The sequence below is a fragment of the Schistocerca piceifrons genome, chromosome 2 (assembly GCF_021461385.2).
Source record: "Schistocerca piceifrons isolate TAMUIC-IGC-003096 chromosome 2, iqSchPice1.1, whole genome shotgun sequence".
Classification (NCBI taxonomy): Eukaryota; Metazoa; Arthropoda; class Insecta; order Orthoptera; family Acrididae; genus Schistocerca; species Schistocerca piceifrons.
The window spans coordinates 346,729,863-346,749,048 of NC_060139.1; the positions used below are offsets into that span (position 1 = coordinate 346,729,863).

At 35.8% G+C, this 19,186-nt stretch overlaps 1 protein-coding gene across 1 annotated transcript in view; it reads left to right on the plus strand.

Annotated features, from left to right (window-relative positions):
• LOC124774947 (FERM, ARHGEF and pleckstrin domain-containing protein 1) overlaps positions 1 to 18,259 on the plus strand; it is a 754,047-nt gene extending 735,788 nt beyond the window's left edge. Inside the window, exons 20-23 of the mRNA XM_047249656.1 lie at positions 1,142 to 1,269; positions 5,032 to 5,183; positions 13,972 to 14,079; positions 14,169 to 18,259. Of these exons, the coding sequence (XP_047105612.1) occupies positions 1,142 to 1,269; positions 5,032 to 5,183; positions 13,972 to 14,079; positions 14,169 to 14,414 (634 nt within the window). The 3' untranslated portion in view covers positions 14,415 to 18,259. The remainder of the gene's footprint in view (positions 1 to 1,141; positions 1,270 to 5,031; positions 5,184 to 13,971; positions 14,080 to 14,168) is intronic.
• The last annotated feature ends 927 nt before the right edge of the window (positions 18,260 to 19,186 follow it).

Sequence of the window (19,186 nt, forward strand, 5' to 3'; positions counted from 1 at the left end):
AAAAAAAAAGTGGACTGCACTCAACATATTCATACCCTACATTTTAGCAACTGCTACTTCTGTTGCCCATTCATTGTCCATGTCTGTCTGACACATTTTTAACCTTAGAAGAGTTAACGTTCTCACCTGTACTGACCACAGTCTTACAGTTGTAATTTCAGTTGCACACATGATCAAGCTATCCAAGAAATAGTTTGTCCCTGTGACAATGTTTGAGTGTCCAAGTTCAATTCTGTGAAGGAATCTTTAAGTTTCTCATGCCACATTTGATATTTTTAGACATTGTGGTGTGCCTGTGCTAGTACAGGCATATATAGTACACAGGCTACATTTATAATCCATTAAAATGATTTAAGGGAAGAGTGCTGGAAGCTTGTCAAAATTTAATCACCCTCTGAGGCCACAATGCTGAGGACATTTTATTGTTTCCTTTTGCCGTAAGGCTTTGAAAATTAATTTTTGTTTAATCATTTATTTTTGTTTTCTTGGCTGCAAATTTGTTTTACGGCGTGATTAGTTTTGATCCATTAGATCTATGTAGTTGCATTGAGTCCTTCTGAATCTTGTGACTCTTGTGGGACCAGTGGCATCTGTTTGACTACTTATGGCATTTTGATGTACTATTCTTATTTGTAGTTCCTGTATGGACATAACAGGTTACGTACACAACTTGATAGATCTGAAGATGATCAACCTTGATAAAAACTAGTCACGCAGTAAAATATATGTAAAACTGAGACAGTAAAAATAAACAATACAAAATTAATGTCAACACAATTGTTGGATTTTATGATGATGATTATGTCAGCATTAGTGAAACTTTAAAAAATTTACATTTGTACGAATTCAGACATTTTATATAAGTGAAAGTAAACAATGTGAGCTCTGAGACATTTTGTGTCATGAAGCAGTCTCTGTCACTGCCCTTTTCTCTGTTTACTAAAGTGCAGGTATTCTAAAGTAATTGTGTGTGTGTGTGTGTGTGTGTGTGTGTGTGTGTGTGTGTGTGTTTTAATATACTGGCACATGCATAATCAGGATGTAGTTTGATATCCAAGTGAAATGATGTATAAGAACTATAATTTTTTGTCAATATTGTGATCAAGCAACTTGCCTATGAGAAAAAATCTCTTATTATCAGGGCACTGACAGTTGCTGCAGGCAGCCAAGAGGAAAAAGACAAATGGATAGAGGACTTAACAGTTGCAATCCAAGCAGCCAAGGAGAGAGGGGACAACAAACTGCAGTACTTAAGCCTCAAATCCTGCAGTGAGTGCTTACCTGATATTTTTTAATAGTGAGAGTTCTGTGCTGTATGGTTTGCTCTTTTATCTGTTCTCATTTAATATAACTACTTGAACTACTTCCTTCCTTCCAGTCACAGTGCAAATGTATGTTTCTGACTGAGGAAACAGAACAACTTAAAAAAAAAAGTGTGGGTCAGGGCATTCTTATTGTTAATTTGCATGAACAGGGTCCATTTATAGCAGTTTAGCTAGCTGGCCCATGCTTGTATTTTCCTCACAGTAATTTAATATTACATATTGTAAGGTTCTGAGATAGTGGTCATTATATTTAACTATAGTAATTGGAAACTTTTCTGTCCCATATGACTCAACAATGCATGTCAAGAGACAATGCTCTCATCATCAGTTGTAAAACTCAGCTCTTGAGGCCATAACACTAGATAGACCAACATCATATTTGTGGCATTCATAAAACAAAGTACAATAAAAACACATTGGTCTATGGGTCCTTATCTTACATTAAAATCGTCAACTTGTGTCAGTAGTCATTCCATCTCACACCACCCATGGTATTACTGTGTAAGATATATTCAGACTAAGCAACTATGACAAATGAGCTGTTGTGAATCATGCATGTGGAGTGTACAACCCCTTTAATGGAACAGAAGATAACTTAGAAATTTTGTGCACAGAAACTTCATTTGCTGGAAGAGTTGAAGATTGTCATTCATGAAAAGACCCATAACAATAATCTTAACACAGAAGTCAAAGACTATGGAATGGGATTTTTAATGGCTTTTTAGAATTATTTCAAAGCAAATGCATAATTATAAACTCGCACTAATTCTTTGATGAAATGGAAGATGACAACTGGCACATAGCATCCTTGAAATGAGGAAAAGTAGGTGCCCAAAAGAATAGCATTAACAGTTGAGCCAATAGCTATGCTTACAAGGTGATACTGTGGGCATGTAAGTTCACAACAACCACTGGACATCTGGAAAAGTGTCAACTTGACACTCTTTGAGTCCACAGCATATGAGATGGATGTGGCTCAGTGCGGTGTGAGACAGGATGACTGCTGACAGAATTTGACGATTTTAATGATGTAATATGAGGACTCATAGTCCAATGTGTTTTTTATGGTTCATGTTGTGACTGATGCAGAGGTATTTGCAGACTTTGAAGTATTTGAACCTCAGTATCTAAGTTGGCGACCTGATGATGAAAGCATTGTCTCAGAAAATGAATTGTTGAGCCATGTGGAGGACAGTAAATGGTTGAATGCTACCAACTGTTACTGTTTCTCATAGTATTGTAAGCGTCTCCTGTTGAAGTCTGTTTGTCACTCAGAATATCAGAAATGGTACAGAGCTCTTTGTGTGATGATCACATGGTCATTGTTAATTTTAAGCAGAGTGGAGGGCTTGGGCTTGGGTTTCATCAATTCAGGTTTAGTACTTTTCTCCTCTTTCACAAGGAATTGTGTCACAACTCAATGCTTTTCACAATCAAAATTGGAAAATATGTAAAAAATAATTGATATTGACTATAACATTGACATCAGTTGGGTGTTTTTTTGGCTGGGGTGGGGTGGGGGGCAAGTGTTGAATCACATTTGCCAGCCTTCCAGTGTTGTAATAGTGTACCTTGTACAGGAAAATAGAAGATAACATGAAGTAACTGAAGATGTGTTGTGCTTATTATAATGATACTGGAAAGTCCTGAGTGGAATTCAAACAGCAGAGAAAAAGGTAACCACTGATGGTATAGTTGAGGCTTTGAGTGTTAAACAGTCACATAATGTAAGAAAAGATAGATTGCTATTTATTGTAAAGATGACATGTTAAGTTGCAAAGAGGCACAATTAAAATACACTCACACAAAACTTTCTGCCACAGCCTTCATCAGGAAAAGAGAAACACACACCATTCATAAACAGAAGCAAGCACACATCATGCACTCGTGGCCATCAACTCCAGCAGCTCGGGCCAGAATACAACTACCATGTGGGACTGAAGCAGCAGTCTGCTGGAGTGACAGGGATGGAGAAGGGATAGTAGTGTACAGGTGGGGTGGGGGGAGGGGGGGGGGGGAGGAATACTATATGGTGGAGTGTGCAGGTACTAGAATACCAACAGGCACAGTGTCAGGGAGGGGGGGGGGGGGGGGAGGAGCGAAAAAGGGTAAAAGGGGAGGAGCAGGGAAAGATGGGCGGGTGCATTGGCAGAGGGTGGCAAACAAAGAGCATTGGAGGCAAGAATGTGGAGGAGATGATGGGACAGAGGGGATGAAAACTGTTGGGTGGAGGGTGTGGGGCAGTATGTAACTGTTAGGTTGAGGCTGGGATAATTATGGGATCGGAGAATGTATTGTAAGGATAACTCCAAGCTGCACAGTTCAGAAAAGCTAGTGGTGGAGGGGAGGATCCAGATGGCTCGGGTAGTGAAGCAACCTTTGAAATCAAGCATGTTATATTCAGCTGCATGTTGTGCCACAGCGTGGCGTGCTTGTGATCACAGTTAGTGGTGGCTGTTTATCCTGGTGGACAGCTGGTCAGTAGACATACCAATATAAAAAGCTGTGCAGTGATTGCAGCATAGTTAGTTAACAACATGGCTGCTTTCACAGATGGCCCGGCTCCGATGGTGTGGGATAAGTCTGTGACAAGACTGGTATTGGAAGTGCTGTGTGGGTGGATTAGGCAGGTCCAGCACCTGGGACTTCCACAGGGTGGTCCTGGGTGACTAAGGAGGCTGATTCTTGGGGTTCGTGGGAGGATGGGGGTGGGAGGGGAAATAGCACGGGTGATATGTTTGTGAATTATGTTTGGGGGAAGTGTCTGTCTGTGAAGACCTTGGTGAGACCCTCGGCATACCAGGTAAGGGGTTCTTATCGCTTCAGATATGCCATCCCTAGGTGGCCAGGCTATATGGGAGGGACTTTTTTTGGTGTGAAAAGGATGATAGCAGGCAAAATACAGGTACTGTTGGTGGTTGGTGGGTGTATTGTGGACAGAAGTGTCTTTTAATCATGATTTTCTACAACTTAAATGTTATCTTCATAGTAAGTAGCAGTCTGTCTTTTCGTGCATTGTTAATATTCCTACCTCGAGTTTCTATTGTTTGAGCCATAAGTAAGACTACACTTTTAGCTAAATCTTTGAATACCATCCTTCCTCAGACCTAACAAAGTAGCAAAATATACACACACAGCTAGATTATCCTGGCAATGGAGCCTCACTGGGCCTTGAAAACCAAGGTATCGTGCACAAATTTTTGTTTCAGTACCTCCTTTGTATTGTGAGTAGCCATCTTTACACATTCCATTGTTTATTTTTCACTCAGTATATTCAGTTATTGTATTATTTGTGTAAGTGCCACACACAGTTTTCGTACTTTCATTATGGTAATGGAGTTGATTTGCTGGCATGATAATTCGTCCAAAAATATTTTACAGTTCAGCATAAATATGAGAAATAGGCAAAGTATATCTTTTCATGGATTTAGAAGCAGAATGTTTGAATAACTGAAAACCTCCCACTTTCTTTATTAAGTGTGTTCCTTGTTTGCAGCTTTGCCACTGTGAACTACAAATATCTTCAACAAGTTATTTTATATGCAGTACATATTTTTTATTTTTCCTGGACGTTTCTTTGTTTTTCAGTTGCTCATACAATGTCTTTATAGGTCTTATATGTCATCTGTTGTTCAGTTATTTTAATTTTGATAGTGAAATTTGACTTTTTAGCCTAACAAGTACATTTTTCTTTGCACTGATTTAGGTTCTTCTGATGAAATAATTGATAAGTGTGGTGAAGACACTGCTTCAAACAGAGAGAAAGCTTCTCAGACTCAGCGCAGCAATACAACAGTTCATGTCTGTTGGCATCGCAACACTAGTATTAGCATGCAGGACCAACTCAGAGCTGTGGAGGTATGCAAGGAAGTCAGTTTCATAAAAAATATTTTATGTGGTTTAACAGTATGCTGATTTAATTTGAGAACAATGACAACAATTTATAAATCTTGGCTTGCTTTGTGGTATCTATGAAACATGCTACACATGTATGTACTATAATTCTTTCACAGTGGCTAATACATTTTTTCTGTCCTCTGTCTACTTTTGATTCTTCATCTGTTTTGGTCCTGAAAGATCACAGTTCATTACTTACGTTTGTTTCTGTCACTAATTTATGAATATTATTGTAATGGAGTTTTAAGCTCTGTTGTTGCCCTTGCATAAAATAATAATGAATTACAGATGGTCCACCTTCTTACAAGAAAACTTTTTTTTGCTTAATCCCCAAATGTAATACATCATGCAATACCAATATTTTGCTAGTATACACAAATTCAAGTCATAAATTGCCATAAGAACCCTGTGGTGCAGAATCCACGCTGTATTAATATAGACTTGTGACTAACTTCTGTTGGCAACCGCAGAAAACACAGTGTAAAAAAATGTTAGGATGCATATGTAAACAGAGCAACAAACTCTGATTTCAGCTTATCCCTGATGTACATAAAATTTGTATGTATATTGGTCAGAAACAGTGTAAGAATGTGAAATATGTTTGGTTGCTGGGGGGTGGGGGGTGAGGGACCGTGTTCTTGCAAGAAGGCTTTAATTCATTACAGCTTATGTAAATGTCTTAAAGAATTGTGCCCTTAATAAATTCTTACATTATATTAGATAGCCTAAATTTTTTATTCCATTGTTCCATAGTGAGCAGATCCTCAAGGTTGTAGAAACTTTCATAAAACAAGAAAAGGTATTACTTGCGCGCAAATTGGAGATTTGATAATGCCTAGGAATAGGAAAAAATCGTATTATTTTGTTGCCAAATTCAGTATTATTTTTTGCTAGATTCATTGTTTTTTTGGACAACAGTTAATTCTCTCACCAAATTTGTTGTTATTTAGTCATCAAATTCAGTATTTTTTCCCCAGTTAGTATCACTTTCTACAAAAGTCAGTTTTGTTTTTGCCAAATACAGTGCAATTTTTTTGTCAGATTTGGTGACTTTTTGCCAAATTTGATATTGTTTATTTTGCCACAGTAAGTATTTTTCAGTCAAATTTGATGTTTTTGGTCAAATTCAGATTTTTTAACAAATTTTATATAGTTTTTTGCCAATTAAGCCTTTTTAACCAATTTCTGTGTAATTCTTGTTAATTTATGTGCTATATTCATCATCATATCAAAGTTTGTTACATGAGAAATGAAGTTTTAGTTTAAGATTAAACATGAACTTCAGCCTTGAGGAGATTCCAAGTTAAAATGCTGTTCAGTCACTATAAGCTATGAATGTATTTTAGGCAAAATTGCAAACTTCACAAGTCACCACTTTCTCATTATTTCACTAAAAACTGCTAATTTCATGTTACTTTTTGCTTCATCGTTTCTGCAAAATTTTTCTGTCCCTACGATGCCCCTTCTATGGATTGTAAATTCCTCGTGGATGTAGACTACATCAAGAATTTCTCAAATATATTTTCATTTAAAAGATAATAGTAAACTTCTCCCATGGTAATGTGAAATATGCTGAGGTGAAAATGATAACTTTTAGGCTATTGCAACCAAGCATCACCAAAGAGAAAATTAGGTTAAAACATTGAGTTAGACTGATCACATTAATGCTTTGAAGATGTCCATAAGTCAGAATTTGCAAAACACTCACATTGTTTTCTGTTAAATTAAGATGAACAAGCGGCATTCCATGTCGGACTTTGCAGCTTTAGTCAGTTGAAGCCATCGCCAAATAAACCTGTTACGTCACTGCAAGTGAGAGGTGGTTCTGACTTCCATTACATATTACTAAAGCTTGGGATAATTTCTAAAAGAGAAACCAAATACTAAAACCTTAACCATACAAGGAAATCTTATTAAATAAGTAAGTATGAAAAGGGAAGGATAATTTCAAGCAATTTTGTGTAGTGGTGGAAAGTGTGCTAATTGTTGCATCAGAAGCAACTTTTATTAGCTAGATTTTAGGTTATGATGGACAAAGCAGTTATAGTTTGAAGTAGTGGATTCAGTATAGACTGGTAGGTCACAATCTATTTCAGATTTATAAAAAGCACAACCGATATAATGATTTTGTGGAACAACCCTTTGGTCCTGTTGTGAAAAGTGTTACTTAAAACTAATATTAAAATGTTTCTAAAAACTTGCAACCATGACTGAAAGCTGGTGTAAGCAAATCACAATTATTTTTTTATTTTTCATTTGTATTGCAGTATGTTGTATAAAATATCAAGGAGTACATGCTAACACCATATGCCATACTTTCATATGAACAACAGTATCATGGCTGTTGAGAGGAAGTTACATACAGAAAAGCTCACAATAAACAGCTTGTTGACAATTCAGTTAAATATACAGGGTGTTTCTTACCATTGTTTAAAACTCCTGAAGTGATGGAGATGACGCTGAGACAAGTAATTTAGAATCGGACACATGTGCCTGCAGATGTTGGGAAATACCCCAAAAATGGATGACAAACGTTGAACATTTTCCTTGTGTTAGACAGTTGTGTGTTTACATGGATGTAAGATTTTTTTATTTTTATTCACTGATATGAGGGTCTCTGCTGGTTTATAGCAAAGTGCAGTGCAACAAAAAGCTGCTGTATTGCGTCACAAGCAAATGAATGTAAGCTTCGAAATTGTGTCATTACCACTAAATGATCTACATTTTGTTTACTAAATAAAGTCTGTAAACAAAAAAGAAGGGACAGAAGAAAGACATGCAAAATAAGAACAGCTTTTGCTTGGTTACACGGGTTTCATCACATGTTTTTGTGGTCCCATGTGTCTTACATTAAATTACTTCTTTCGGTCTCATCTACATCACTTCGTGGGTTTTTAAATGTGAATAATAATCACCCTGTATAGTGGTCTGAATGGAGTTTGATAACATTATTATCAAAAATAATGCCAATAATTTCAAGAACAACTGTTGTTGTTTTGCAACTGCTAATTTTGTTCTGATTTGATAAGCTACCAAGTGTTACTACACAGAGAAAAATGTGCTTGGCTGAATACATCCCTTGCGGCTCGTAGTTACCTCTGCTGCCACAAAGGTGGCTTTTCAAAAGTTTCTGTAGATGGATGTGTCTCATTGCCATTTGCTCATTGAGCAGAACAGTGCCAAATATCTCAGATGAGAGAAAATTTTGATCTCTTGTAAGAAGTTCAGAAGTCTGCCTTTCTGACATTTATGAAGCAGTTTCAAATATCAGTTTCAATGAGCAGGAAAAACGTTAAACAAATGCCTAAAATGTCGCTTAGTAGAACTGTCAAAGGTATTGTGTATGTGAAATGTGCAGTTAATTTAGCAGTAAACAAAATCATTTAGTATTGAATCCAGTTGGTCTTCTAATGTTAATAGAAATGGGGAAAAAAATTGTGGATACTATTAATAACAAGCCTACTGATGAGGACGCCACAATCACTAAGGTCGGTAAAGGAAATACAGTGATTGTAGTTGGGAATGCTAAATATGTAACTAAAGCTAAAAAAAAATTTAAGGTAAATAATATTAAAATTACTGATAGGGATCTAACTTCAGAAGTACAAAGAAAATTGAATGAAAGGCTGAAGCTATGTAGCAAAATATTTTCACCAACGGAAATTCAACAGCTCAAAGTTATGAATTTGCACACACTTACGCTTAGAGCATGGCTTAAGGTTTATAAAAAAGAAATTCTGGTCAGGCTGATTATTAATGAGATTGGTGGTCCTTTCAACAAAGCTACTACAAAATGCCTTAACTTTTTAAAGAAACACTTCCAGTATAAGAACCAACACTCAGTCAAGAACAGTTCTGACTTAGCCAGTAATATTTATCATGTACCAGTAATTGTAGACATGAAATTTGTGTCTTTGGCCATAGTAAGCTTATATACCATAATAGCAGATGTCAGCACTATTAAAATTGTTAGGAGAAAATGAACTGAGCAGCTTAGATTATGTAGTGATGAGATTAATGAGTTTATTGATTTGTTTAGTCATGAAATACAATTACTTTAAACCTTATTATTCCAAAAGGATAGAGTGGGTATGGGAAGTCCATTTCTTGTCAGCTAGTCAGTATTTTTTTATTAATTACATAACAAACAAGCCTTTTTTTAAACATCTCAGATTAACAGAAAAATAGTATTATTATATCAGGTACATTGATAGTCATTGTTAATAAATGGTAACAATGATGATACCAATACAATTGTCACAAAGTTTAATGGTTTACATAAGAAAATCAAATTTACTTGTTAAGTATAAATTAAGGACTGAAAAATTTTTAGATTTGAATATGAGGAGTGAAAATGGGAAGCATGTTTCTGGGGTTTTCCAGAAAAGGATTTTCCAGAAAAATACTTGTACTGACAGTGTTTTAGACTTTCATTCAAACCACCCAGCATAAAAAAAGCCTTTTTTAATTTTGCTGTCAGTTGCTTATTTAAGCTGCCATGAGCACATGCTGAGCATCAGTTAGAGCTATATACCATTAAATACATTGCTAAACTGAATAATTATCCACCATATTCATAAGTAATATTTAAAATGAAGTTGCAATTAAAAGTCAACAAGAAGCTATACTGGTATGAGTATTAAATTAAAAGACGGTAGCAGCAAATACAATTGTTTCTGATGTTGCAGTAAAATTACTATGACAGTGGCATCTGTTATTAAAAAGGCATTAAATTATAGTTTCATTTTTGACTGCTAATAACTTTAGTCATATTTTAATTAACAGTGTTCACAAAAGAAAAATTTTTCATGTATCAGATGTTTACAAATTGGAACATCCTGACTGGTGCATGTTATATGGGCCAGACGAGGGGGTGATTTGAAGTTCAATTTGATGAACACATAGCCTTCTAAAGGAGGGAAATAGCCAAACAATCTAACTTTGTTGCCCCACTTAATTGAAAATGAACACAGTGTTCCATCTCAGACCTCATATTTGATATTGCTACAAAGAGGTGAGAAGTGCAGATTTATGGACCTCCTGAAGGAGATCAAATTTTTTTCTAATGTGAGGTCTTTGGCCCTACTCTATTCAGTGAGCAAGTGGCAATGAGAAGCACCCATTTTTGGGAACTTTTTAAAAGCCACCTTTATGGCAGCAGAGGTAACTATAACCCTTGAGGGCTGTATTCTGTGTAGCATGCTCTTCTATATGTGCAGCGCTATTACAAATGATTGAAGCGATTTCATAAATTCACTGTGGCTCCATTCATTGACATATGGTCACAACACACTACAGATATGTAGAAAAACTCATAAAGTTTTGTTCGACTGAAGCCGCACTTCAGGTTTCTGCTGCCAGAGCGCTCGAGAGCGCAGTGAGACAAAATGGCGACAGGAGCCGAGAAAGCGTACGTCGTGCTTGAAATGCACTCACATCAGTCAGTCATAACAGTGCAACGACATTTCAGGACGAAGTTCAACAAAGATCCACCAACTGCTAACTCCATTCGGTGATGGTATGCGCAGTTTAAAGCTTCTGGATGCCTCTGTAAGGCGAAATCAACGGGTCGGCCTGCAGTGAACGAAGAAACGGTTGAACGCGTGCGGGCAAGTTTCACGTGTAGCCCGCGGAAGTTGACGAATAAAGCAAGCAGGGAGCTAAACGTACCACAGCCGACGGTTTGGAAAATCTTACGGAAAAGGCTAAAGCAGAAGCCTTACCGTTTACAATTGCTACAAGCCCTGACACCCGATGAGAAAGTTAAACGCTTTGAATTTTCGGTGCGGTTGCAACAGCTCATGGAAGAGGATGTGTTCAGTGCGAAACTTGTTTTCAGTGATGAAGCAACATGTTTTCTTAATGGTGAAGTGAACAGACACAATGTGCAAATCTGGGCGGTAGGGAATCCTCACGCATTCGTGCAGCAAATTCGCAATTCACCAAAAGTTAACGTGTTTTGTGCAATCTCACGGTTTAAAGTTTATGGCCCCTTTTTCTTCTGCGAAAAAAACATTACAGGACACGTGTATCTGGACATGCTGGAAAATTGGCTCGTGCCACAACTGGAGACCGACAGCGCCGACTTCATCTTTCAACAGGATGGTGCTCCACCGCACTTCCATCATGATGTTCGGCATTTCTTAAACAGGGGATTGGAAAACCGATGTATCGGTCGTGGTGGAGATCATGATCAGCAATTCATGTCATGGCCTCCACGTTCTCCCGACTTAACCCTATGCGATTTCTTTCTGTGGGGTTATGTGAAAGATTCAGTATTTAAACCTCCTCTACCAAGAAACGGGCCAGAACTGCGAGCTCGCATCAACGATGCTTTCGAACTCATTGATGGAGACATGCTGCGCCGAGTGTGGGAGGAACTTGATTATCGGCTTGATGTCTACCGAATCACTACAGGGGCACATATCGAACGTTTGTGAATGCCTAAAAAAACTATTTGAGCTTTTGTATGTGTGTGCAAAGCATTGTGAAAATATCTCAAATAATAAAGTTATTGTAGAGCTGTGAAATCGCTTCAATCATTTGTAATAACCCTGTAGTAATGCTGTGTAGCACGTCAGGTGAGAACAACATTTGTGGTTGCAAAATTATGATGTTTTTCCTGTAACTATTGGCTTTATTAATGTCAGTTCAGGTCATTATACTGTATCTTTAATTGAACTCTCAACAAATCTTTTATTGGGAGGTTTATTGTGTGTCATTTCCTCTTAATAGCCATGATACAGTGTGAGTGTATTATGTAGTGTGTTAGCATGTAGTTTTTTGGTGTTTCATACAATACATTCTAAAATAAATGAAAATAAAAATAATAATTGTGATTTGCTTACACCAAGCTTGTAGTCACAGTTAAAGTTTTTTTAAAAAAAATTTAACATTAGTTTTAAGTAACATGTTTTACTGCAGGATCAGTGGGTTATTCCACTAAGTCATTATATTGGTCTTACTTTACCTCATCATCCGTTTAATGAAAAACTATTATTTTGCTATAACTGGAATGTTAGTCTCATACAGATGCCATTGATATGAAGGGTGACATTCGTTCTCTATGACGTATACTGTGGCGGGTCATATAGGTCTACAAACAGCAGTCTCAGTTTGAATTAAGCTATGTACATGCTAAGGTTGTGTGATAACATGCATTTACAAGCCTGTGGAGTGTACATGACTCACTTCATACAGTATGTTATTTACTGTGGAGTCTCCAGCTCTGTATAACTATGATATAGATCTTGTTTTATGCCAGTCAGTGTGTGATTCCTTTTTATTTCTTATATTTTCTAGCACTGATGATAACTATAGTGTATCTGAAATGTAGATCTGCAATGAAGTACAGACTGGATTGATGCTGACTTCCTTCATGTTTGAACATAAAAAAGCTGTGATGTGCCCCTGGGTTCTGTGTTAGGCCCTTTGTTATTCCTGCTATATATGCTATATATAATTGATAGGCTATGCAAACTACCTGACAATGGCAGATGCAGTTTTATTTACTGACAGCACAAGCCTTTTTATAAAAGAAAAATGGTTTAGGTACAATACTTTGCTTATAAATAAGGGAAAGGCAGTATGTACAATTTCAGTAATATCAGAAGCAAAATTAAAAGTGGCATAAGAGGCAAGTTAGAGAGCTACACTACTGCGCAAGCCCCACACACAAAATTTATAGCTATATGAATGAATGAGCACTTGAAATCGAAAAAGCATCTAGAATTTCCTAAGAAAAAAGCTAAATTAATCTTGTCATGTACTAAATGCTATGGGATTATTGTAGCATTAAATCATTATGTGTGTATGAACAGCTTTCTTAGGTATGACGTGATCTTCAGAGAAACACAGGTACAGCAAAACATGCTTTCAAACTAAAAAAAAAAGGACTATTAGTATGAAAGAAGTCTCTCAAAGACAGCCATAAAGGGAAACCATTAAAGATTTTGAAATAATGATGCTTTATAGCTTATACATTTATGAACGTGTATGCCTTCTGAAATCCCATTAGGAGTTTCTAACATTGAGCAATCAGGCTCATAACCATGAAACAATAAGCAGATACTATTTTCACACACACACAAACTCTTTATCAAAAAGATTACTTCCTCTCCCCTAAATGCTTTTTAATGCATCCCCTCTTAAGATAAAGAAAATTAAAGAATTTTCTGATTCAAAGTAAAACTGAGATGCTTTTTAATAACGCACAACTTCTATAATGTTAAAGGAAAAAGTTTTTATTGCAAGTGTATGTGTGTGTGTGTGTGGGGGGGGGGGGGGGGCACGCAAGTGTGTAGAACTCTTATGAATACATCCATATAATGTACATTGTTAATACATGGATACATAAGTTTAATTTAATTGAACTGTAATGTGCAAGATGGGTAATATTGCTAAGATTTAGAAAGATATTGGCTGCCTGAAGTGTTAAATGTTTATACTCGTTATTTCATCATAATTGACATGTAAGTTATCCCATGTGACATCAAATGAAAAGACTTGCAACTCGGCCACATTTAATTTTTTCATTTATGCTAATGGTACACAGCATATAATTTCATGAAGATTCATTTTTGCACCTGCACATGGCATAGATTCTCAGAGATCTGAGACGCCATTACGTAGGCAGTTACTTGAGCTTTTAATTGGGTTTAGCAACCCTGTTAGCATCCTGTAGTCGCAGAATAAAACATTACAGAATTTGTACACAAATATGACTGATTTCAAGTATACATTCCTGCAGAATCAACTGAGTGGCTACCTGCTAAGAAAATTCAAGAACAGTAATGGCTGGCAGAAACTCTGGGTTGTCTTTACAAATTTCTGTCTATTTTTCTACAAGACATATCAGGTAAGTCATTGCCATTATTGTGTGAGCTTAAATTGATACATACAGTTATTTAACTTGATATTTCTATTAATAAACTTACTCTGTTGCAGGATGATTTTCCTTTGGCCAGTTTGCCTCTTCTTGGATATACTGTAAGCACACCTTCTGAGAAGGATGGAATACAGAAAGATTATGTCTTCAAACTCCAATTCAAGAATCATGTGTACTTCTTTCGAGCAGAAAGTGAATACACCTTTGGCAGGTGGATGGAAGTCATAAGCAGCGCAACACAGCACTCGGGACGCATTCGTCTCTTCAGTAGAAAAGATAGTGCACTAGAAGATAGTCACAGATAAAACCATGTTTGAAATAATGGAATATCCATATTCACCCTCCATTTTACATCACAGGATCAATGCTATCAATGTGTTCCTTCTGAGCTACAGTATTCCGTTTTTTGTACTTACAGTTCATTTTATAACCAGCTGTTGTTTGTAGCCTATTTGAATACTGTCATCTGTTTTATCTGTTTACAGTAAAAGTAAATAAGGCCTACAATTATATGCAAGAGATTTCATGGCTGTTTTCCATCTGTGATATGATCCAACTGAAAGACATCAGGGCATGCTGAATAGCAACAAGTCTCTTCTGCTGCTTCTTTATTTTTTTAATAAAATGCAGTGTGGTTATTGCCAAAATTCTAGCTTTTTTACTTGAGAGTATGTTACTGCAAATATTAACTTAGAAGCACTAGATGCATACACAATTGCTTAGCTTCTGTTGTAAATGCACATACTTTTCTTTGTAATACTCCTGCACATCATTCAGTCACATTTTGTGTGTGACTGTAATTCAGTTCTTATAAGGGAGAGTGTAAAATATGCAAGTGGTGAAAACTTTTCAGGTTAGGATTTGAATTATTCCTTGCAATACTCCAGCATTAATATTTTATGGATTTTATCTATTAAACAATCACATCTGATGTACATTCCACAGTGAACTGGCTAAGGATACAGATGCTGAATATATAGTTATCTAACTTCTCCTGTTTACCTTCTGTTTCCCTTCCCCCGATCATCACTCTTGAGTGATTATTTGTGTGTCCTGATGTTGTTTTGTAATGTTCATTCTATTCATCAAGATTTTTTTGTAACATCTTCTCATCTTGTGGTTATTTTAAAGTAAATTTGAAAATGTTGCAATTGTTTTTAACATTAACAGAGTGTGAATATGGTTTCAGGTGTGAGATAGTATTTTATTCAATCTTCAGCACCTTTAGTGATTAAAAAATTATTACATGATGTGCATGTAGTTTTATAAGAAATAAGAAAACATGATCAGTTGATCTCTTCTGTGAAACTGTGTACCATCTATGAAGTGTGTCATTTACACTATATAACTGAGAACCTACAGGTTACTTTTTTACTGTGAGTTGCAAAATGATAGCTAAAGATTTCTCGGGTCCTCCATTGCTGTATGGAATATATTACTGCAAATTGTCATTTGACTTTTCTTCATATCTGCAGTTTCAGATTCTCAACATTTAGTGTTGTTGATGACAACATTTTCAGTTAATTACTTGTTTTATGTTCAAGGTACATTTCTGGAAATTAAGATTTAAATGAAGAGACAAATGTTCATATGTCAGGTCTAGGATCTATTGTTACTGTTTTCTTACAATTTTCTTTGTTGCTTTTTATTACACTGTGGGCATACACTTGCAACCAAAGTTATAACTGTATGGAAAACAGGGAAAAATCAGATGAAGAAGAAACATCTATAGCAAATCCAAAACCATTGACAAAATATTAATGAATCCCATCGTTCAGAAACCAGAAACTCGTCTTCCACATTAGAAGAAATGGAGCATGCTCCTGACCTGCAAGTTTGGAGGTGTGTGCCTTTTATTTGTGCCAATGGATATGTTGCACATTTATTTTGCAGACAAGCAGGCTAATTTATCAGTGTAAACAGTCTTCTTTACTTCTGTGATATGATATATTCATACCCAGTGTGTTAAAGAATACAAGGAAGTACTGTATTCAACATACAAAAAGTGTAAAATCCAGATAACTCAATGCAAAGCAGGAAGAAACTCACACTTTCTAATTGTTGGAACAGGAACAGTTGGAGCTTAGATAAAAGTCACACAAATGAAAAAATGTTTTTTTTTTTTATCTTTTTTCTGATTGCTTACTATGCATTTTCAGTGCTTACATAAATTTTATGTCTTTGATTAGCTTTTCTTGAATGTGAGGACCTCATTGGCAGTAGTTAGAATTTCAATCTTAGTTCATACAGCAGGCTGTTATTTCCTTGTAACTCTTAATATTGGGACTGGGTGACTTTTACTTTCATGAAGCTGTATGCTGTCCTTTACCTTTTCCTATTTTCTATCTGTTTCTTCCCTACAACACCAGAACAACTTCAAGAGATAAACTCTGCTTTTTCAGTTGTTGTTTGTTAGTCAAACTGTAATTGCCCCTATTTTTGAATTTGGTGAGTCCACACTCTTTTTCTGTCTCATGCATCACAAATATCATCAGGCTGCACAGTTAATTATAAATGTTAGAATATATAGACTGATAAAAATGGCACTCACGTGAAATTTATTCCAGGTGCCATTGCTCATGTAAATGTGACACTTGGTTAGAGAAAACATCTTATTGATAAATTATATATAGAAAAGAAATAAAGCATTTATTATGGAAGTTGCTGTAATGATAGTGAAAGTGGTAGTATGGAAGTGATAGTACTAGTAATTGCTATCTAAAAAGTCGTACCGTTTTCTTCTTATCTTGAAGAAACAAAAGGAAATCATTAGAAGCAGTTATTATGAAGTCTGACTTAAATGTTTGATGAATTCCTGTACTTGTGTAAAGTAGCTGATTCTACCAAGGAAGAAGAAATTTTGTGATCACTGATTTTACAATTTTTCTAATTGAGATTGATCTTGTTATAGAAAACTGGTATTATCATTGTTTAGAATTATCTGCTTCAGACCATTCAGTAGCAGTGAATACCTTGGATCAAATAGAACCAAAGGCTAAGCTTTCCCCCCCCCCCATTGTGGATTACCAGGGAGGGAATTCACATGAACTTTCACTTCTGTCACTTGGGAAGTGTCCATTTGTGTTTTCATTTTATGTGTGGTGACAGTGAAGAGAAACTGAACACTTCATTTTCTCACTTTTTTGTGTGTGATCCAGTGATATTTTCTTGGCACAATTATTTTCATGCCAGAAAACCATATTTAGTGTCACTATAACCATGCTGTGTGCCAATGTAACAGAACTCTTACCTTATGCCAATGTAACAGAACTCTTACCTTACCCTGACAGTGTTTCTCCTGTGGCCTTGTAAAATAAAAGAGAGAGAAAATGAAGAGTCTGAAAAATTACTGGAGGCATGTAAAATTTATGAGGACAGTCCCCATAGTCCAACACTTATTAGAATAATGATAACACTTACAGAATTAACAAAATTGGGGTTGTCAGTTTTAGCCACCATTACATTTTGTGCAACTTAGTGCAAAAGAAAAAGTAATTTTGCCTCAAAAGGCCTAATATGTATGCTATGCATGTCTTGGCATACCTTTTCTACACATTTTAGTGAACCTTAATTTGTGATAATTGTGTTTTGTGCTCTTTATTGGCATGAATGTGTAAATACTGAAAAGTTGACTGGCAGTTGAAGCGTCTTTCATTCCAAAATTTATTATTCCAATGTTGCATTTGTTTAATGTCAAGAGTCATATTTCTTGCAAGAGACATTAATTTTGTGGTTGTAAGTTTGTTGTAAAATTGTTGGCATTTAAGTCACTGTAGTCGCTATGTATTCTGTTGAAGTTTCTGGCAGGAGTCTTTCTTATTGTCATTATCCCTCTTCTTAGAATTAATGTGATGTTACAAGTGATATTGTTGACATTTCTGAGGACACGTATCCATCATGAATATTGTTATTTATTTATTTTTTTGCAAGTTGCTTTTGTACATAACATCATGAACTGATAGAAATTTCTGATTTCTACTTTGAAGAGAAGTTTTCTGTATTGCATTTGAATGCTTTCCATTTGTAATAGTTTAATGAAACAGACATAATGTAAATCTATTTTTATGGAATATTTTTACTTGTAAGTTTGTAATATTTCTGTTCATCAATTGTGATTTATATAGAATAAAATTAGTAAAAGTTCAAGAAATATTGTTATCAATAGAAGTTAACATTTATTATATCAATACTGAAATTAGAGATATCTGCAGGTAATCCTGTTATTTGTTGTGACAGGGAGGATATGTCAAGATGTATTAAATATTTAGAAGTCCTACCAGCAATCTTATTACACTGGAATTTGTCTTATGGTGGTATGTTGGTGTCTTTCACATGTTCCACAATGTAATGTTATCAGCCACTCGAGGGAGGGATGGAGTGGCAATAGGCTCAATATTTTCAGATCCATTATAGTACAGATGTTCTCCGAAAGATGTTACAGGCAATAAAGGAGCCAGTTATAATAGTAATAGAAGGCACACACTGACAACAGATTGTTACCCACCCAGTTGTATTTGATAATAGCACAGAACCTTTGAAAAGTGCATATTTATACCGGAAGAGTTTATCCATTCACAGACTGTGCTTAATAAATCCCATCATTAAGGAGAGCGTCAGGAATTTGTATCTGCAGTGGCACAAGTAGCTCTATTGTAGGCTATTTTTGTAAAGTGGCTAATAAGCAATTGCAATTAATGTTAATCTGCTCACATTTTAAATTATGGGAATCAATTTGGGATTCATATATTAGGAGAACTGCAAGTACTTTGAAAACAGTCATTGCTCTTCTGCCTGCAATACTCAGCTGTTGTTTTTATCTTATATTTCATACTAAGCATACTTGTCACAGAAACTGTCAATTGTTTACAAGTATGTAACAAAATAGTTTAAATCAGGCAAGTAAGTGAAGATAGGTTAAATAAAATTTGGCAAATCAATTGATAACTTTTGAGGCAAGATTTTCTATGAATTGTACAATGAAATTATGTTGCTTGCAGTATTAATTCAGAACTTACCATTTTACTTAGAAAACAAGTGGTCTGTCCATTGTAGAAAAACTGTTTTGGATGAGCTGTAA